This window comes from Cucumis sativus, chromosome 5, assembly GCF_000004075.3.
Source record: "Cucumis sativus cultivar 9930 chromosome 5, Cucumber_9930_V3, whole genome shotgun sequence".
In the NCBI taxonomy this organism is placed as follows: Eukaryota; Viridiplantae; Streptophyta; class Magnoliopsida; order Cucurbitales; family Cucurbitaceae; genus Cucumis; species Cucumis sativus.
The window spans coordinates 17,653,535-17,676,939 of NC_026659.2; the positions used below are offsets into that span (position 1 = coordinate 17,653,535).

General features: G+C 27.8%; 2 protein-coding genes across 6 annotated transcripts; one reads left to right on the top strand and one right to left on the bottom strand.

Moving 5' to 3' along the window:
• Nucleotides 1-230: 230 nt before the first annotated feature.
• LOC116403863 lies at nt 231-2,402 on the top strand. The gene is made up of 4 exons (XM_031885637.1): nt 231-626; nt 1,030-1,191; nt 1,324-1,397; nt 2,084-2,402. Exons 1-4 carry the CDS (start codon nt 305-307, stop codon nt 2,291-2,293), a joined length of 768 nt encoding a protein of 255 aa, XP_031741497.1. The 5' UTR covers nt 231-304; the 3' UTR covers nt 2,294-2,402.
• A 5,301-nt stretch (nt 2,403-7,703) lies between these two features.
• On the bottom strand, nt 7,704-8,788 carry LOC116401621 (small ribosomal subunit protein S13, mitochondrial-like). Of its 5 annotated transcripts, XM_031885640.1 has the most exons (4): nt 8,641-8,788; nt 8,392-8,416; nt 8,204-8,238; nt 7,704-8,119 (listed from the first exon to the last, which is right to left on the bottom strand). In XM_031885640.1, exons 1-4 carry the CDS (start codon nt 8,707-8,709, stop codon nt 7,955-7,957), a joined length of 294 nt encoding a protein of 97 aa, XP_031741500.1. In that variant the 5' UTR covers nt 8,710-8,788; the 3' UTR covers nt 7,704-7,954. The 5 variants fall into 5 exon arrangements, with proteins under 5 accessions (XP_031741500.1, XP_031741498.1, XP_011655183.1 ...); XM_031885638.1 differs by having other exon boundaries at nt 8,204-8,416; XM_011656881.2 differs by having other exon boundaries at nt 8,204-8,439; nt 8,641-8,779.
• Nucleotides 8,789-23,405: the final 14,617 nt, after the last annotated feature.

A 23,405-nucleotide genomic window follows, 5' to 3' on the forward strand; every position in this document is an offset into this window, starting at 1 on the left:
TGGTATTTTCTATTGTGAGCGTGTGGACTTTTTTTGTTTTTAAAATTGTTTTATATTGTATAAATATTTTGCCGTTTTGTTATATTTTTTAAAAAACACTGAATGGAATGCGAAATTAAATAATAATAATAATAATAATAATTCAAAAAGGGTGGGCAAGGGAAAAGGGTGTAATATATAATTAGAATCCAATTTAATTTGGAAAAAGAAGATTGCTTAAACTTGAGAAAAAGAACTGAAACACACACCCAAATTCAACCTTTAATCCTCCTTTCTTGCAATTTAATTTGTCATTACCACCACCATGTTCTCTATCAAGATTGATGACATTGATCCTTTCTTAGATGCAACCATCCTGTTTGCTGAACTTACACACGATGAAATCTGCCTAAAGTTCTTGCCCTCAACCATGTCCATAATTGTTCGCTACGAATGCCCTATTTTCTTTGTAACTATGTCTCTGCCGCAACCCTTATTCGTCGAGTATTCCGTTGATCGGAACCACATTTCAAGGATTTCCCTCCTGTCCTTTTACAGTGCTTTGCTTGAATGCCAAACTTTTGCTGCATTGAACATCCATCTTCAGGAAGACCAGAATAAAATATTGCTTACATTTGAGCCTTCAAGTAAGTATATATATACACATATATTTATAATGCCCTCTTTCCTTTGTTTCTTTTATTCAAAACTGAATTTTGGTTCTCAATATTTTCTTGATTCCTTAATTCATACGTTCTAAGAATTTGTTTATGAACATGCATCTTTGGTCATTAATTCTGTGGATTTTTGTTTTCATAAATTATGAATCTTGTTAATGTTTAGATCATTAGAAATCGATTCTTGCAACTTTAATTCTTTAATTCAAAAGTTCACCATATATCAAATGCTTGAGCATATTCTATACTTCAATCTTGCTTCTTTTTTCTTTTTTTTCTTTTTTTTTTCTTTTTAAATATAATTCAAATGTCAAGTATAATTATTACAAATAATATATAACTCTCTTTTGACTATATAATATAAATTTTTAAGGTCCATCAACATTACCATTGAACCGTGAATTGACATTCGTCGTGCCTATGGAAGATTGGTCTACTGCACAAGTTAACTTTGATGGAAAAGTTTTCTCCATTGAGTCACAACTGTTTATCGATATTATCCAACTATTTTCTTCCTTCACTGAAGCTAATACAAGTAATGCAATTCTATTTTCCGTATATTTTACTTTTTTTTCTTTTAAATAAATAGTGGTTTATAATAATTTATATATATATATATATATATATATATATATATATCGCTAAAACCTTTTTTTATTTTGTACAGTTTTGATTGCTTCATTTGGTTCAAAAGTCTCCTTCTCAATTCTTCCATTTGCAGAGACACCTCTTACCGAAGAGGTATGTTCTATGAACTTTTCTTCAAGACGGCTGTTTTAATTTTCTTTGATATATTTGTGTATTTTTGTAGATAAGATGAAAATTTGTTAAATATATAATCCCCAATTAACACAAAACCCTAATTGATATGAGTTATAGTAAATGTAATGTTATATGAATATTCTGTCACTTCTAATGTTCCTTGTGTATTTGAAAATTTGTTGAAGGCCAACAAGTAGAATTACTTGGTTAACGTTGAAAATCTGTTAATATATAGTCATTAATTAACACAAAAGTCTAAGTTGATATGAGTTGGGGTAAATGTAATCTTATATTTTATGTAGAATTATATCGATCAATATTAAAAAGAATAACAACCTTTTGGTTCTTCATTCACTATGTAATTTTTTTCTTCTTGTTAAATATGTTTTATTGATTTCAATTCAGTGTTAAAGTTTCAGAATGTGAACCAAGTTTCATAATTATTACAAATCTTGAAATCTAGGAACCAAATTGAACAAAAATTCAAATTAATCTAAAGGGTTAGCATTCAAAATGTGTTAATTAATCATTCATTAACAAACAATAAAAAAGAACATAGACAAAAAAAAAGGGGTTATGAACGGTAGTGACTTTTATGAAAACACTTTTAGTTGAAATTATTGGATGAGTAAAGAAATTTGTTTGACAAAATGAATATTGTGCAGAGTGGAACATGTTTGATTTTTGGTGATAGAGAAATCGAAACTCAAATACAAATGCCACTTCTTCCATCCTCATTTTTCAGTAATTGTGTACTTCAATCTCAAAGGGTATGGTTCTTCCAATCACCTGATTCTTCTTGTACATTCATTCATTTCCCTTTTCAAGTTTATCCTCATTTTTTGGTGATCTGTATCCCTTTCCAAATTGTGTAATTAACTCTTCATCTCAACATTAAGAACACACACTCACTAAACAAAATTGAAGTCTGATTACTTGGGATTTTCTGTATAGTACTATCAATACAACTAATTTTCCTCCCAATGTTTTGAACTTTTCTCATTTTTCTATTAAAGTATTATTAGAGTTCTTAATTGTGTAATTAGTTGGATTTTACTGCAAGAATATGGCATTATAATGGCAGCTAAACCCTTTTGAAATTTGATATATTTTAAATGAATTAATATTGTTCATTAGCAAATGCTTGTTTAATTTAAAACATACATGTGTGTGTATTTGTATATATAAACTACACTAAAATTGGTTATTGAACAAGACTGTAGTTTTCTTAAACTTGTTATTATTGTTTTTTAAATCAGGCTTAGAAGTCGAATGTTAAGTGACAAAAATATGAAAATCATGGTAATTAAAAAATTGTAATAAATATGATTCTTAAAATAATATGGACTTAAGTTAATTAAATTTGACAATGGTTATGCATGTCTTAAGCTTTGTTTGTTCCTCTTTTACTATTTCTTTGGATGCCTAGTTTTGAAATAAAAAATTAGTCTTTTTAATTGTCTTTTGTTATCAAACAATTTTGAGAAAAGAACTCACGACTAACTCTCGAGGATTTAAGTTAAAGCTCAAGCTAATAAGTGAAGTAATTATATTATGTACGAAAAGACATGACTTTTATTAGCTTGAGTGTTTAACTTAAGTAACAACATTAGTAACAGTACGAAAAGACAAAATAGAATAATAGCATGTTAGTAACCCAAGTTTGGTGTAATCACGCTTACATCTGAAGGACCTTTAGCTCGATTGAAAAGATAATATATTAAGGCTCAAGAGAATCACAAGTACATAATTTGTCAAAAATTCAACTATCTTGAATTACACGACTTTTACAAGATAAACGTGTAGGCTCTCCCTAAACCACTTGATGTGTAAATAAAGGATTCGATCTAGGCTCCTCATAGATCATATGTTGCATATTTCACCCTTATGTCTCAATGTTTAGGCCTTCAATGTTAGGCTCTCCTAACTTGCATAAGTTTTCTCAACCAAGTGGCACTCACAATGATAGTAACAAGGTGTTCAACACCACACACCATGCAAACTGAGTACTTTGTAAAAGAAATATTAATAAACTTCCAAGAATATATATAGTAACAACCAAATCCAATTTTTAATCTTTATTAATAAACATTAAACCATATATTCATTAATAAATATTAATCCAACATAACAGTCAAATCCAACTTCTTGTCTTTATTAATAAATATTAACCAATTTATGAAAATATATCCTTTTATAATTATTAATAAATATTAAACAACAGGATTTGATTTTTTAATAACGGTAAGAAATTGATGCTCTAATTTTTCCTATAATAAAATAAGTCAACTAAAATTTGTAACATAACAATCTCCCCATTTGACTATTTTTTAAAGCAAAACAAACAAATCATTAAGAATTGAGATTAACACAAACCATACAACAACCAAATCATTGAGAGTCCAAATTAACACAAGCTAAACAACAACCCAAGGGCTTTGATAACTTTGACGATGAAAAAAATCCAAACAAGCATGAGCAACTTGGTAACCATAATCACATTCATCCGCATGCATTCTCCCTCTTTGGTTTGACTTAAAAAAATAACCAAAATCAACAATAATTAACATCTCAAACACTCTTAAATCAGAAATAGCCAAAGATTCAATAAAAGCAACATTGTCAATAATGTCATCACACATCACTACAAGAAATAGCATCTTTCCCAACGCAGCCCCACGTCAGTAAAATCCTCAAAACACGTCAGGCAAGGTTACCTAAACGTCTCAGTCAATGTCGGCATGTACGTTGGGGAATGCACGTCGAGGATTCTTTTCCCAACGCAGATCGCATCGACGATGGGGAAACGTTCACCAACACACATTTTCAGCACGTCAGAGAAGGGTTTATGCAACGTCACGTTGTGGAAACCTTCCTCGACATCACGACGTGGAACCCTTCCCCATCGTCAAGTCGAGAAAAGCCTAAATTTTTTTCTTTTCTTTGTTTACCATCTTCTTCTTCTTCTTCTTCTAGCTTGTTACGTTCTGTTTCAATTGCATACTTCTATTATTCTTGTAGTTTATTCATGGATTTTTGTTTTAACTTTGTGTTTCAGTATAGATTCATAAACACATTTTGCAGTGCTCTAGAATCTGGCTCTACTATAATTTGAAAGGGTACGGTGAAAGCGAAAAAGTTGAAATGGAAAGAAAAAGAGAAGAAAAGAGGACACTCCCGATAGTGGCAGCGATGAAGACGGACCTCGACAACAACACAACTCTCCTCCTCTCTCTCGGATGATTTTGGGTTTATTTTCATTTTGCATTCTATTCTATGTTGAAGGGAGAATAAATAGTGTGGACTTTCTCTGACGTCTGCGAAAACGTCGGGGAAGGTCCCTTTCAGTGACGTATGAAGTACACACGTCGGAAAAACTGACGTGCCTCCTGCCACATGTCAGGGAAAGGTGACCTTGTCACTTCAATACGAATTATTAGTAAACTTTCCGCAACGTCACCCTGCACCACGTCGCAGAAAGTCTAAAATTAAATTTAATGCGTTCACTTTCTACGACGTTTGGTAGGGTGACATCGGAGAAAATTTAAATTAAAAATCAATATTTAAAATTTTTCCGAATTCACCCAGTCAAACGTCACAGAAAGTCTAAAATTAAATTTAACGCATTCACTTTTCACGACGTTTGACAGGGTGACATTAGAGAAAGTGAACGTATTAAATTTAATTTTAGATTTTCCGCGATGTCTTGTTTCTGCACATCGCGGAAAGGGGACTTTTCGCGACGTAACATTGCATGCGTCAGTGAAAGGTGATCAATGGTGACACACCTTTTGCCAACGTTGTTTTTGGCGTCGCAATTGTTCTGATTTCTTGTAGTGAATTATTTTGATTTTAAAGGAAAACTTGACCCACTTTGACTTTCCTGGATAAGAAAACTTTAGTTTCTATAAGCTATTTTGCATTTTTGAGAAGAAGGCACAAACTGATGGATGCTTAGGGAAGTTGCAACCAAAGTTTAAAAATATCAGGAGTCCATAAGTAATAATTGTCATAAGATTGTGTACCTGTCATAATGAGAGAGTCTTATCACTAGTAGTCACTAGACATCTGTCTTTTAAGAAATTAGCATTGAAACCTTGATCACATAACTGACTGATGCTAATAAGATTTCTTGTTAAGTCTTCCACAAGAATAAGATCACTTAGAGAAGAAAACCTAGAATATTGAAGTTTTTCTTTGTCAATAATTTTTCCTTTATGACCATTATCGTAAATAACATGTTCATAAGCACATGGCTTTAAATCAGTTAGAAAATTCTTCTCTCCTTTTATATGCATGGAACAACAACTGTCAAAGAACCGACCTTTGGATAAAGAGAGCTCGAAAATAAAAGCTACATTATAACTTACTCGTAAGAGTGTTCTTTATTCTCCATTAGTGCTTTGACATTTTATGCTCCTTTAATTATACTTTGGATCTCTCACTATCAATCCTTTTTTGAGATGGTACATAAGCATTTCTACCATAGAGATGAAAGCAAAAAGGACGAATGTGCCCAAATTTTACCACAGTAATGACAAAATCCATCTTTTCCTCAGCTTATTTGTAGCAAGCAAAGTGACAGTTCTTGATGTTCCTTGAGCTTTTAACATAACGTCTAACATTGTTCTATCTTGAGCAAGCACGAAAATCGTTTGCACAACAACAACGTTTCCTTTATCATGGTTGAAACCTACACTTTTTCAGTCAACTTTAGGTTTTCCAGACTTCAAAATTGAGTTTAGATCACCAGTACTAGAATTAATCATCATCATACAGACTTGGATATATACTCAAAATCCATGTGAATAGCCCTCAACTCTTGCTTTAAGGTAGATATCGTGCATAATAAGTGATGATTATTTGTCAAAAGGCATTGTATCCTATCATATTGTTGTTTCAGCATTAGTAGGTTCTTTTGCCACTTTGAGTAAACATAGTCAACACTTAAGTCACTAACTAAAGGTTTAGCGAGGGAAACAAAATATTTTACATCATTCTTTCAGGACTAAGAATCCTCAGTCAACTTCACGATAACACTTTCAGAAGTACGCCCAAGCAATGCCGGATAAATTTCTTCACAATCACTACTCACAGTTGATTCTTCATAAAAAAGTCACAACCATACTTTTTCTTTTCCTCTTCAGAAAGCTTGGACACTCAACTTGATAATATTCAAAACCTTCACATTCTCTGCATCTAAAGTTTCTGGCTTTTTTATTTTGAGTATTGCTTGTTCCTTATTCACGGTCTCTTTTTCTATCTAAAGGTCTAGAGTTCTCCAAGATTTTGGAGTTACTCTTGTTATTGATGTGGAGTTCCTCTTGTTATTGATGTTTCTAACATAAGGTGCAATATGATCACTAGATTGCTTATTCAAACATTTCATACCGTTAATTAATTGCTCAGTTAACACAAAAAGAGAAACAACCAAATTTTCTTTACTGTCGATCCCTAGGTTTTGGTATGTTTCTTCATAGGATATTATCGGTAAGCAAAACCTTTTTTTTTTTATCAGGTATTTCATCAATCATTAATTGAAAAGTATCATCAATCATTAATTGAAAAGTATCATCAATCATTAATTGAAAAGTACGCGAGATATCATTTACTTCTTCAATAGTTGTTACCTTCATACTAAAACATTTTAGTAATGAATGAAGGATCTTTCAAACTAACTTTTCTTCAAATATTTTTTCACCGGCGGGAGAAAAAGACTCATTTGCAACGTCTAGAATACAAACATGAAAATCAGCTATAGTTTCTTATTCCATCATCTTGAGGGATTCAAATTTCGAAGTTAAAATCTGCAAATGTGACATTTTTACCTTAGAAGTTCCTTTATGTACAACAACAAGAATATCCCAAGCCTCCTTAGCTGAAATATAGGTATTGATCAATCTCAATGTGTTCCTATCCACTCCATTGAAGATAACATCCAAAGCTCACAAGTTCTGGATATATATTCCAAGTAATGCAATAAATGAAATTTTGATAATTTAGATCGATAGGAAATTGCTTTTAAGCCACACCAAAAGTATCTTCCATTGCACACCCATCGGTTCAAGTCTTCAAGATATAGCTAAAAGATATGTTCGTTTGAAAACTTAATCTTGATGTAAGAATTAGATTCAGCCATAAAAAGGATAGGGGTTCCTATGGTAGGGGGGAGTTGGATGTAATCAATTTTTGAATTATCATTTTTATTGTAGTTTTATGATCAGTCTTCAAAGAACCGATTCTAAACTTCACAAATTATTATAGACTATATAGACACAAACTTGATGAACATACACAACAATGCAAACTGCAATAGTTGGACATGAAATCATTAAGCAATTTTCATTGGTTACAAACATTTGAAACGTTTCTAAAGCCATTCATCCCCATCCAATAATGAATTCTTCACTAAATGAACCCTAAACAAAATATTGGGACTAAAAGAGAAATCATGAAACTTGGTTGAAATCCAAATATGTTTATAATCAATCAGTTCAAGAATGCAAGAAGAGAGGAGAAATTGCAAAACTGTTTGCTCAATGAAAGGCTTTCCTCTTTCCAACACGGGTCTGTTTCGACTTCACAGTCCTAGCATTAGTCTTCGTTCGTTGGCCTCTACATGGTAATCCTTGCTCATGCCTAATCCCTCTATGGCACTGAATGTCCTGCAACCTACCAATGTCCCTTTGAACACATTTATCCTGCAAGCAAAGCATCCTGTTACGCTATCCCCGCGTATGTGAAATTCATGGGAAGAAAAGCTAGAGAAAGAGAGACTAATTTACCAGCTCATGTCCAACCGTGTACTTGGAAATTTCGTCTGCAAGAAAAATGAGCTCTTTTTTAGTCAAATCTTTGGAAAGCTTGTTTTCCAAGTGTAGCTGGGCAAGAACTTGGTTTGCTCTCGCTCGGCCAATTCCATTGATGTACTGAAGTGCAAATTTGAGTGGTTTGCTATCGGGGATCTCCATACCTGCTCCTAAATGAATCGACTGGATCTGCACGTATCATCCACACATTCCTTCACCTCATACAAACACTCTAAACCTTAAAACGGGAATCAATGCATGAACAGGAAATCAAATTGAATATGGAGATTTCAAAACAGGAAAGAAGTAAGAGGAATGATTGAACCGAGTAGTGTGAGGTTGAGGAGCCCTAAATTCTAAAATTCTTATGAAATGAAAAAGAAAAAAGAAATAGACGAGGTTAATGAACTCACTGATAATGATTCAAAGCGAGGAAGGAGAGCATTAGAGACAATCCCCAAGGAACGACGAACTCCAAACATGTCTGGGAAGGCGGTTCAGAGGATGGCGAGGGAGAGAGAGAAAGAGAGAGGCTAACTACACATATCAACAACACTTCAACACAAACATGTTCAGAGGTCCAATAAGTCCAATTATAAATGGGCTTCGCTTAACAATATTCGTAAGATGCCCAGGCCCACATCTAATTTCATTTCTTAGCACAAAATTATAATCTCCAAAATGGTGAAAATGGCAAAACCATGGACTACAATCGAGAAAATAGCAAATATTAAAAAAAAAAATTCACTCGGTTTTACTCCTTGATATAACAAATATCATTAATATTACACGTTATTTGGATATCATTCAATTTTATCTTCAAACGAAATTAAATAAACGTTTATTTTAATAAACGTTTATTAAATAAATATTTATTTTATCTATTCATCTCATGTAACCAAATTATGCTACATTCATGTCATAAATTGATAACAAATTATCTTTTAAAATAATATATTTTACCTAAAATTATGCATTTTATATATTAACAACTTATGTATATTTTCTATAATTATGCATATACAAAATTTTCAATAAATGGATTGACCATATTATTATATATAATAATACATATTTAATTTATACTATTTAATTCACATAATTATATTATTAATAATGTTATTCCTTCCAACTAAACTTCCAAATTTTGAATTTAAAATAATAATTTCTACCTAAAATTATGCATTTTAGATAATAACAAATTCATATAATTAGTGTATCGTTCATATTTTTAAGCATTATTTTATGAATTAAATGTTAGTATAACGGTAAGAATAAAATCAGTTTATGTAATTATCATTTTAAATGAGGTATGTTGTCCATAGATTTTATTGAATATCATTTTAAATTGATTTTAAATATTGATTTAAAACTACAAAAACACTAAAAAATATTATTCAAATGACAATATCTCTTCATCTTAAATTTGTTATTATTTTTAATAACTTATTTCTCTTTCTCTTTTGAGTTCTACTCATATTATTTATTTATTCTCTCACTTCTTAAGGTTCTAATTATTTATTTATTCTTACACGAGAAAAATTATTTATTCTTCCTCTTTTAATCTTGATTTTAGAATATCAATATTACAATAATTGCAATATGAAATATAATGGTGGCTGATTAGAGTAATTTAACTTCATTTGTGATTTTCTTTTTTTACTTTCTTTGATGTGTATTTTGAGTTGAATTTGATTTCAAATGATCTTATTTTATTTTTTTTACATTGATTTTGTTTTGGTTTTAATTTATCACAGTTTTGTATATCAGTGTTGTGATATACTTATATTATATATATTAGTTGGTTGATATACTTACTAGGTGATTTTCATTTTTTTAAAATTTTGTGAAGTTCATTATAAAATTTTATTAAGTATATGAATGATATAACTCAAGTGTATCATTATCAAGTATATCAACAATATATTGTTAAAACATATCAGTAAAGTGAGTCATTATCAAGGATATGAATCAAGTTTACAAGTGTATCTCAACAGTATATCAAGTGTATAAGTAGGACTTCAAGCATATCAAGTGCATTTAATCAATCAATTGTATAAGTAAATAATACTAAATGTATGTGCAGTGTATCATGTGTATCAAACATATATTAGTATGTGTCGGTATTGAATGTATCAAAGAGTATCAGGTGCATCAAGTGTATCAATCAAATGTATCGGGTGTATCAAGAAGTATCAGGTGTATCAATGGGTGTATTATGTGTATCAGACGTGTATTAGGTGTATCAAGAAGTATCAGGTGTATCAATGGGTGTATTATGTGTATCAAACGTGTATTAGGTGTATCAGACGTGTATAAGGTGTATCAAACGTATACTAATAACAAGGGCATTTGTGACATTTTACCTTTTGATGTGTGGATTGGGCTTCGTTTTTGCCATTTTCGCAAATAATAAAATGTGCGTGCTATGGACTTAATTATTATAACTTATTTTGCCATTTTTGAAAGTGCTCATTTAATCAATCAAATGTATAAGTGAAGAATACTAAGTATATATGCAGTGCATCAGATGTATCAAACATATCAAATTTGTTTGAGTGTACCAATGGATTAAGCATAACAAATTTATTAGCGACGTTTCAAACCTATAAGTGAAGCATTTAAGCGTATCAAAGTCTAAGAGACCGTATCAAGAAGAATCAAGTGTAACAAATAGTATTATGTGTATCAAGATGTTTTAAGTGTGTATCAAACGATATCGAGTGTATCAAAAGATAACGAATGTATCAAAAAGTATCAAGTGCATAAAGTGTATATATCAAATGTATCAAGTGTATCAAGAAGTATCATATATATAGGGGTGTTAGTTGTATCAGGCATGTATAAGGTAAATGAATAAGAAATTAAATTCGTAAATGAGAAAACAAAGAAGAATTCGTAATCGTTGCAGTGGGACCAATCAAAGTGCTTTCGTTCATGTTTTATTTATAATTAAAATGTAAATCTTAATGTTTGAATCTGTACGTTTGGTATATCCTTCTTAAACTTCTCTCATGGTTTCTAAAATATGCACATGCAAGTGATGATGACCCTATAGTAATCTTATAAACTCATGTCCTTACTAGTTGAATTTATTTCATTACCCTATTACTTAATAAGAATAGTCTAATAGTTACTAAATAGCGTTAACATAAATTAATTAAGCACAACATTATTGTGCATACTATTTTCTTTTTAAATTGAAAGTTAAAAGTCTTTCTAGGTTGTATTCAAACAAAAATAACTAAATGTACGATAAAAACGTTGGATTAAGTTAGTTATTTAATTGATAACGGATGTATTTAAAATGATGGTGATATTTATGATAAATGTTATATTTGGAAATGTGTTGAATTCAGATGCCACCAAATTTTGGTATCTAAAATGTATATACAACACATTTTTATTAGATTAATATTAGTTCGAGGCATTGAGAATTACATAAAATAATATTTGTGTAAAAATGTGGTATCTAACTTAACAATCGTCCACGTCATTAAATAGATAATAAATGGGAAAGAAAATGACGGAAAATCAACGCCTCTAAAATATATCCAAAACAAAATCATCTTCATTTTCACATATTTCCTTTCATTTGACTTTATTTTTTATTTTATTTGTTTATATCTATTCTTACTTTTCTTTTACACGTGATTATCGGGTTTTTTAACGTAACCAAATATAATCGAAGTTATTAAATTTTTGTATTGTTTGATGTGATTATTAAGAATGTATTAAGTATAAACGATGTAATTAAATTTATAATATATAAAAACTCGTTTGATAAAGTCTTTCGCATAGACATCAATTATATCTTTTAATGTTTTTTCTTCAAACGAGATAAAAGTTTAATAACGTTTCGCAGATTGTACTAGATATTGACCTAGGAAGGGAAAATACACATGTGAAAAGGCTAATTGAAATTTTAATGAAGATAGAACTTTGTATTATAGACCTTAATTAAGTTAGAAGTTTTATTTCTCACACCTTATAAATAATTTATTAAATAAATTGTTGATGATGTATACTTATATTGACATGTTCTCTTCTTTTTAAGATTAAGATATAAAGTTAAACTATTCAACTGAAAAAAAGTTAAGGTTTCTCAGCTTCTATAACCATTTTAATTATTGTTATTATTATTTTAGTTCAAACCCTTTTAGTCTCCACTAATCTGGGAAAACGTTCTATTTTGATTATTTATACTTTCAAATGTTAAAATAAGTTGCTTACAATATGTTTTTTGTTTCTTAAATTAGTTTATAATTTTCAAATAATTCTTTAAATTGCTATAATTCATTTGCTGTTAAATATGTAATTCAAGTTGTAACTAAGCTTATTAAAAGCAAAATTGAGCATCATATTTAACATGTGAAAGACACTCGAACTTTGGGATGGTTATGTAACATATTCAACAAAATATTCTTTTCATATATCAAACAATTATTTTGTAGATTAAGAGGATTATAGTCCTTCCTTTATTTTCTTACAATTAATATTTATTATACCTTAAATATATTTCTAAAGAAAGCCATATTTATGATAATGGTGATCTTATTCGTTTTACCGTTAATTAGCCACCTCGTTACAAAGGTGTGTGCACTTGAACGTTTTGAGCTTAAAGATTGTCTAAGCCTCAACCTTCATGTAGCATATGACAGTGAAAATCCTTGTGCTTGTTGCTTAGACTATTGGTTTGGTAGCCAATTTACTTGGAAGAGGGTTCGTTATTTATATTGTATGGTTGGGAGCCTAAATATAGTGAACGTGGAATGGAATCTCACTCTTTAGGAAAAACCTAAGCATATTGTATTGATGGAATCTCAAACAAAGCTTGAAGAAGTAGATTGTGGAAGTGAGGGAGCTCAAGATTAGGTGAAACGTTAAAGAGAAAGCTATACATGTGTCACTGAATATGGAGTTTGTCAAATAAATACTTTCGTAGTAATTGCTAGACTTTTTATATAATAAAGTTTTGTTTCACTAAGTACAATGCCTTCGAAACATAGGTGATTTTGCACCAAACTGAGTTGTCAATTTTTGTTTCATCATCTTTTTGCATATATATTTTCATAACTATCATATTGTCAAATATATTATTGTGGTATCGTATTTGACATTGTGTCTACTATCAAATCCACCAACTGTTTTTTCACAAGTTGTATGTAGTGTCATCAACGTGAAGGTGAGAAGTTGATTAATTAAGAGAGATTTTATTGGGTGGGAAACCTTATATATACATATCAACTCAATATGATTTACCAAAAAGAAAAGTTTAAAATTATTCTAATCTCTTTTATTTGTCAAAATCAATCCCAAATGATTGTATTCTTTAAACAATTTTATGTGGTGGACTCGAATAATTATAAAATATGTATTTAGTACATGTTTATGTAACTCTAATTAAAAATGGGATAAGCATAACAAATTTTTATTTGTTAAATAAATGGTAATAGATCTCAATCATAGAAGTAATTACATCATTTCTTGTAGACATAATTATATATATTATTCAGAAGTATTTCATCAATATGTTAGAAAATAACATCCAAAATTTTCTTAATATAAAAACCTTTATCGATATCCTAAAATTTTGTTGTTGGGTATTTCCAAATATAATAAACAATCACATAATACTTACACATACGACCAAATATCACTTAAATTCAAAAATAATTTATATAAATATTTTGTCAATCTTTTCATTTTTAACCATTTTTTATATATGATGCCTTTATCGAAAAATAACAAGCTAAAATATTTTGGGTATTTTAGGCTTTTTTTTTTTTTTTTTTTGTGTACAATAAAATTCCAAAATTTTATATTTCTTTTTAATTATAAATACCATCGAAGTTTTTAAGGTAAAAAATAAAGTTCTGAATTCTGAATTTTTATTTTGTTTTAATAAATAACATCTCAAAATTTTTACTTTTTTTATTAATTTTTTAAATATTTTTTTTTGTAGAATTTGTCATAAACTAAAACTTTTAAAAATGGTAGATTTTACAAAATATTTACAACTTATAAAAAATTCTATCACTCAGGATCATGATCATTGATATTTTGTAAATATTTTAATTTATTTTGTTATTTTTAAAAATGTCCAAAAAAATGAAATTATTTACAAAATCTAACCAACAATTGAAATGAGTTACAGAAATTTTGCTATATTTTGTAAATAGTTTCAATATGTTGTTATTTTTTAAAACGCCTCATTTTTGTTATCATATCTTATTGGCAAATAACACTTTAAATTTTTTTATTTTTTAATTTATTGAACAAATAATATCCCAAAATTTTGGATTTTTTTTTGTATGAATACCAAACAAACAAAAGAAATAGTTGCTTAAATTATTATTAAAAAAAGACTAAAAACAAATAAGAGAATTCTCAAAAATAGCAAATTTGACAAAATATTTACCATAGTGAAATTTTCAGATTCTATCAATAATAGGTATTGATAGACACTGATATGCTTCTATTAGCGACATCGATACACAATGATAGAAAACTATCAGCTCCTATTATTGATAGGATATAAAATTTTGCTATAACTTGTAAATATTTTAATTTATTTTGCTATTTCTAGAAAGAATTTGTTTTTCAAAAATAAAACAAATCGCGAAAATATTTACATCGTATAAAATAATTTTAAAAAAGGAAAAGATCTTCAAAGTGAAATAACAAAATTACCCCTATGATTAATCAGTCACACACGTGTGAAAAACGATTTTATACACACTCTAAATGATCTCGTACCCAATCTAAATGATCTCTTAGCAATGATCTTGAAGCAAGTCTACACGATCTTTGTACTTGTATACCAAGTCTAAACGATCTTATACCAAATCAAAACGATCTACTAGTGATAGTGGTTTATCTCTATTTATTTGGGATAGACAACTAATTGTTTAGATATTTACACATGATTGTTTAGATCTTGTACCAAGAAGAAGAAAAAAAAGAAGATGAGAAATAAAGAAGAAAGAAATTTTGGAAGAAGAAATGAAGAAATTGTCAAATATTTATATAAATAATCATAATATTATAAAATGAATAAGAAGTAATAGTGAGAAGAAATGAATAATATGAAGAGGTGATAAATAAATCACAAAACAAAAAAACTTGAAATTTATGAAAATATAGAAATAAAAACATTTAAACAATTGAAATTAATATTAGTTTGGTGGAAATTGAAATTAATTAAATAATTTGATGTTAAAAATATTTAAATAAATACAAATTAATTACTATAGTGTTAATTAATAGAAATATATATTTTAAATGGTAAAATGAATTAATTTTAGGTTTTGATAGACGGACGTGAATATATATGACTTTAGTAATAAAAATCGGAAAATGAATTACTAACAATAATTTAATTAAATAGTTAAAAGGTAATAACAGATTATCTAAAAAATAGAAATTAATTTTGGTGGGAAATTGAGAAGATATATATTTGTTGAGTATCCTATAAGAACTATGTGGGGGAAGCCGAATGAGAATGAGGTAAGCAGGAATTGGCAGTTAATAATATATTTGGAAAAACAACCAAACCTACGAATTTTAATTACGTTGACGTTGAAATTCTCAACACGTATTAGTATTGCATGCACCACCTCAATAAACAATAAATAGTATAAGTTTGAAAGTCCTTGCAATTTAATCTACGATCCACCTCAATACCTTTTTAATCTTATAGTTTAACCATACACCTTATAACAGCCATACAATTATTTACATATTCTACTATCCACTGATTAACTTGAAAAGTCCATCATCAGTGTATTTGAACAAAACCCAATTGTTGTTCTTGCATGGTTTATAGGTTTTGAACTTTTTCCTCGTATTTTATGTTGGCCGTCTTTGATATTTAATATATGATCTTTCTTACATGTCAAAAGCAAATAATAAAAAGAGAGAGAAAAGAAAAGAAACAACCTTAGGACCAAGTATATTATTATTAGGTCTTTAATATAAGATGAAACTATATGTTACTAGATTTATGTATCCAACAACAGTATGAATGCACCAGGTAATTGCGATTTTAATTTTAATGCTTGACAGGACTGAATCTATGGTGTTTGCATAAAAAAAACAGGTGTAAATATTATATATGTGTGTTTGAAAATCAAATTTGTAATATTAAACCATGAGTTTAGACGAATAGGCAGAGAGAATTGGCTAGGTAGGAGAGTGAAACAATAATGATAGTCCAAATTAAATGAATTGATGCAATCAAAATGGCCGAGTTGATTCCTTGTCTATTTTAGTTGCTTTTACTTCCAATTTATTTCAACTTTTTATTGTTTGATTGGCTACCACGTTTTGATTGAATCAAATCAAATTAGTTAAATTGTTTTTTATTCTAAAAGAGATAAACTAAATTACATGAAATACACATTGACCTTGACCTTGACCTTTTGCACCTTCATCAAAAATATTTCTTCTTTTAAAACTTTAGAAGATACTTTCAAACTTTAAAAAAGAGTTAAAAATATATATATTCTTGTCATTAGCTTTAGAGGAAAATTATTAAATTTTAAGAATATCAAGTAAAAGAAAATATTCGAGACCACCGTAAAAAAATATATGAGAAATTGCATGGGATAGCTCTAAAAATATGATATAGCAATTATAACACATTGTTTTGTATAATAGAATTTTACGAATATGACAAAATTTTCACTTCATCATCTTAAATTTTTTATTATTCATGAACTACCATTCAATAATAGCTTATTTCTCTTTCTCTTTTAAATGTTGTACTCATTATTTATTTATTCTCCTACTTTTCAAGGCTTTAAGTATTTGTTTATTCTTATACTAGAATTTTTTTTTTGTCTTAATCTTAATTTCAAAATATCAATAGTACAATAATTGCAATATGGAATATAATATAATGGTTGTTGAATCGGAGGAATTTAAATTTATTTGTGATTTTCTTTTTACTTTCTTCAATGTGTATTTTGAATTGAATTTGAGTCCAAATGATTTTGTTTTATTCTTTTACATTAATTGTTTTGGTTTTACTTTGTCTCAGTTTCGTATATTAGTGTTGTGATATACTTATATTATATGTATTAGTTGGTTATGCAGTTCATTAGAATAAGGTATAATAAAGTATATAAAAAATTTAATAAAGTTATCAGAATTTTGTATCAAAAGGTATCGAGTGTATCAAAAAGTATCAGGTGCATCAAGTGTATCAATCAAATGTATCATGTGTATCAAGACGTATTGGGTGTATCAAACGTATATCAGTAACAAGCGCTTTTGTGACATTTTACCTCTTGGTGTATGGGCTGAGTTTCGATTTTTTCATTTTCGTAAATAATAAAGTGTGTGTGGTATGAAGTTAGTTATTATAACTTATTTTATTTGTTGGAAGTGTCCAAAAAAGTATTTATAAATTTTTTAAAAGTTGGCTAAGCAACCTAATATTATATTAAAAAAAGAGAGGAAGAGTTAAATATCTCATTATCTCCCTCTTTTCATTTCCTCACTCTTCTCTACTTTAATTAATCTATGACTTAATAATATTTAGTCCATATCTTCTCTATTTTTCTCAATTAAACTGTTAAAAGTATGTGTACTTTTAAAAATAAACATATCTATATCTTCTCCTAACAACAACAGTAAAAGTGTTGAGAAAAATTGATAAAATATTAAATAAAAAATATATTGTTACCTGAATTTAACCCTAATCTCTTAGCCTTTGCAAAGTTGTGTCCCTATTTGATCATTACTATGACAATCCATGCATGACCATTTATGTTTAGTTTATTGAAATTCTAATATATCAATGTAACTTTACAAATGGGTCTACATTTGAAAAATGAAGTGGGTTGACATAGTAGAGGGTAAGGTTTAAGTGTTTTATGCCAATGAAAATATGAAATATCCATTATTCTAAAAGAAATTATAAAAACAATTTTTATAATAAGTAAACATTGTACACTTTTTAATCAAGTTAAAAAGTTTGTTATTCATATTCTTTCAATATTATTGATATAGTTGTTGTTTTAGTTTTTATGATAAAAAGTTTCAATTCATCCCATGTAGAATTTATAATGCAGAGAATGATATGTTAGATAAAAAAAAATTGTATGTAAAGAGTAATGATACCCATTTCATATGTTTCTCCACCATATAACAAAAAAAAATTAAAAAATTTTGTTGTTTTCGTAAAGGGAAGGGATATGGACAACCATAGGTATACAGTTTCAAACCCAAATAAAGTGGGGGAATGTACGTAAAAAATTAATAATTTGACTGAATTTTGATTACTTCTATATTGGGACTAATTCAACTTTTGTTTTTGCCCTTTTCTTTTTTCTATATTATGATCCTTTTTCATAATATAAAAGATCCATGTATAGATTTGATTTTGCATGTATTTCGACTAATTTATAGACTTTTTTTTTTTTTGTTAAATAAACAATAATTAATGGACTTTGAATTAATAGAAACACAAATTGTAAACAAATGATAGATTTTGACCCACAAATAATAAAAGTTCAATTTGACAAATGTTCTTACTATTTAAATTTCGTCTCGAATTTCATTGAAAATTAAAAAAAAAAAAAAAACCAGAAAGAAAAGAGACTTGTCTGAAATTTTAAATATGGTCAATCACATATTTTTTTATTAGCTTGAAATTAAAGTTAATAGGAAAAATACGATAAATCTGTGAATGTATTATGTATCTACTCGTATATGTTGTCAAAATAATTAAGTTACACTCCATCTCAAAATAACAAGTTAATTTAGAGGTTGAAGCTCAATAAAAAAAACTTGATTTGAAAGTTTCTCAAAATGATTAAAAGATTGAAATGTATGATTTAATATATTTATTATATTGAATCATATATAATAAATGTATGTTACAATGTCCAACATAAATTTTTTTAATGTCATTAATTTGAGCTACAATAAAAGAGCTCACAGATTCATAAGTTTTTTTCTATATTAAAAGAATCTATTTCTTTGATTTTTAATAGGCCGAGTTCTTAGTTAAAAATACCTGTTTGAAATATAGTTGAAATAGTCCTTTTATAATAAAATATTTAGGTTTAATTGATTTTTAAACAGTCGGTATCAAATTTTTAAAAGTAACTTTTATATATTTAAAATTAGTTTTCAATCACCCATTCTAAAAGTTAATTTAGAACTCTTTAATTAGTAATTATACTTTTTTTTGTAAATAATTATTTATTTAAAAATTATTGGTAAAGATATATTTCTATTATTTTATTGTAAAATTTTTATATGTATATAGTTGATATATATAGATAGATATCGAAAGAAAATTCAGAAAACATATATAAATGTTTGTTTTATATGTAATTTAATGAACAACCATTTAAAATTAATATCTGTAATATTTTGTTTTAACAATTTAAAATTCTTATCTATAATTTAGTGTCGGTCATTTTTGTTTCAACATTTAAAAAAAAAAAGAAAAAAAACTCATAGATAGTTATCAATATTTTACATAAAAACTGAATTAGAAAACTATTTTAGAAGTGATTTTTGATCAATTATTAGACAAAAAAAAATATCTATCATCTAATTCTTCTAAAATCAATTTAAATAATTTTATATTTTTCTAAAATCCGTTTTAATTTGAAAAAGTGATTTTGACAGGAGAAATTATGGTTTTGATTAACTCAAAATTACTTCCAAATGCTTCAGGACTCTAATTAAATTCATTGTGTATGCTTTAGCTAGAAAGTGAAAAAAATGTACTTAAAAAATAGTGAAGTGGTTAGAGAGTTTTTCTAAAATTGGAATCAAGGGAGAGAATTATTTTTTGTGATTATAACAATTTTTCAGGTGGTGAATTTTTTTCTTATCTCTAGTTTTTCTTTAAGTTGGAAGTTATGTACGTAGATTCGTGTTACTTGTTTTAATTTTATTACTTTATCTTAATTTCACTATTATTTTTCTTACACGGAATAAATGAGTTGGTCTAAACAAAGATTCCACAGAAATTATTTTATTGGATATATAATTGGTCCACATTTGAATGTTTTTATGTAACTCAAAGCATAATAAAAATGATTTGAATGGTTGAAGAACATCCAAGCATGTTAGTTTAATTAAAATGGTGAAAACATACATATTACTTTTCCTCTTCTCCCTCTTTACACACTACCATATAATTCCTTTATGCTTCACCTTCTTGTACCCTTTCAAATTCTCAATATATATTGGGCCAATACGATTACCTTCAAATATTATTCTCAATATATTGGCAATTAATATGATTATCCTTCCCATGCAAAACTTCAAATTTCTACCTTCACGTGGTTTTATTTAACCACTATCCTTCCAAGACTCTTCTGCTTTCAACCTTCGCGTTGTTAACTTTATCATTAGAGTTGTGATATTTTAAATTATTTTCCTATACTTGGTTAACTTTAATTACCATAGTTAACTCTTTTTTTTTTTTTTTTTTTGTTAAATTAAAGATAAATATTTAACTTAGATTCATCCTACCAAACATTAAAACTAGAGATTTAATTATATAATCATTTTCCAACTCATGTCAAGTCATTTTAAAAAATGACAAGTCAACAACTCAATATGATCCAGTTTTTAAGTCTTTGAATTGTCACTACAAACAATTATATATCTCTTGACGCATATATTCGTCCGAAAATGCACAAAATAGCATTAGGATCGAAGTTTAATTAAACTTCTAACGATGGAAAAATCATCAAAAGATTCGTAAAAGAGACGATCTTTTGATTAACACACATGGTCATAAATTTGGGTTTGAATGACACAGGGTAAATAACTAAATTTGAGTTGGAGGAGGCAAATTGTGTCATAAATGTTAGAAAAAGGCGTTTTTGGTCCGAAAACCCTAATTTTCAAGCTTCAGTTTTTTAATTGTCAAGCATCAATGACATTTAATAAACTACATTAAATGATTTTAATCTTTTTATGTTACAGATTTTGATTGGATTATTTATTAAAAACAAAATTGGAGCATCCATTTTTTTTATGATTATTAATAAATTAAATTTTTATATTTAATATTTATTAATAAAGATAAGAAATTAGATTTGGTTGTTATATGTTGGGTTAATATTTAAGGAAAACTCATGACAAAAAAAGAGAAAAAGAAAGTTCATACCACTTTCATGTTTTTTTGGATATTGTAAATATGACAAGTAAATAGATATATTATGAGTTTAATAATTATTATTATTTAAACTTTTCACGACGTACAACCTGTCACACGTCGTAAAAAGTGTCCGTATTGAAGTGACAATAGTCACCTTTTCTCGACATGTGGCAGGGAGACACATCGGAAAAGTTTAAATAATGAATTTATTATTTAAACTTTTTTTGACATGTACTATATACGTTGACGAAAAGGTACCTTTCCCGACGTTTTCGGAGACGTCGAAGAAAGTTCACACTATTTATTCTCTCTTCAACACAGAAAAGAATGCAAAACAAAAACAAACCATAAATTGACCGAGGGAGAGGAGGAGAGTTGTGTTGCCGTCGCCGTCGCCGTCCATCTTCACCGCCGCCACCGCCGAAAGTGTCCTCTTTCCTTCTCCTTTTCTTTTTCGTTTTAACTTTTTCGCTTCATTGTACCCTTTCAAATAATAGCAGAGCCAAAATGTAGTGACAATGTGTTTTATTATCATAATTTTTTTTTGCTATTTTTACAAATGTCCTAATATTTATTAATAAAGATAAGGAATTGATTGTTACTAATATATTCTCAGAATTACTATATATTTTTCTAATGCACTGTTATGATGTGAATCATGATTTTGGTTTCTCTGCTTGTTTCAGAAGTAACCCCAAAAGCAATAATTAGGAGGACGATGGGAGTAAAAGGTCTCTCACCCTTCATCACTTAAAATCACACCTCCAAGGTTTGTTCGTTTCACCATTCCGTGTGTTTGACGTTTTGCATGAGAAGGATATCCTCCTTCATTTCATAGCTTATGTACTTATCAAAACATTCTTTTCATATATTTTTTTTAACTATTTAATTCATTATAATGTATTTAGGTTTGAAAACTCTTAGACTCACATCATTAAAATTTATTTGACTTACAAAATCCAATTAAGTTCCTTTGCTTTCGAATCTTAGAATATAGTTACCCAACTTTTACTCTTTTAAAATTGTTTTTTATCTTCTTCTTTTGTATTAAATACAACTTACCCTGCTAAAATTATGGATTTACTAAGCCAATACATTATTCCCATCAAATTGTTTTATTCCATTTTCGTTTCTTTATTATTATTATTATTATTTGTCATTGTATTGTATTTTAATATAAAAACTGATTTTCAGAAAACTTGCGACTAAATTTTGAATTTGATAACTATATAGTTTCCAATAAATCTTTATTTAGAAAGATCTTTGAAAAGGAGAAAATATATAGAATGTTGCTTAGATTTCGTTTTACCCATTTAGTAACTCTTAGATATTCTAAAACGTAAGATATGCCCTTCCAAAATCCAAACACTCACTTTTTTTCTCTCTTTTACTTGTGAACCATTAATTAGGTCAAATACGTACTCAGACAAAATAGGTGAAATTAGGTGAAAATAAAAAATATATAGAATTCGTTCAAGTATAAAAGAATAATTATAAAACATGAACATTTTCAAACACACCTAAATCTGGTTGCAAAATTAATAAGTATAATACAATAGATTTTTTTAATTATATATGGTTAAAATTTAATTTAAAATATTATTTCTTGTTCAATTAATTAGACAAAGATGTTGATTAAAATTCAACTTAATTATACTCAATTATATATTATTACGTAAATGTCTTATATGTAAAATATTAAAAGTAATATAAATGAATATTTTAGTAGAAATTTTTTTAATATACATAAATGAATATTTTAGTAGAAAAATTTATATCAGGTAACAGTTTAACTAATTTTGAAGGAACTAAAGATAATAAATTTAAATTGAAAATAAAATATACACATGCATATTGCAAAATTTAAAATTAATATTTAAATAAAACAAGATCAAAATAATATATAAATTTAAATATTAAATAATTTATAATTCAAACTTAAATTAAACATGTAAATATTAAAAAACAAAAAATAAATGTAAGTAACTAGAAAAGAAGATTTAAAACTAAATATGAAATTTGAAAATCAAATAATAGGTA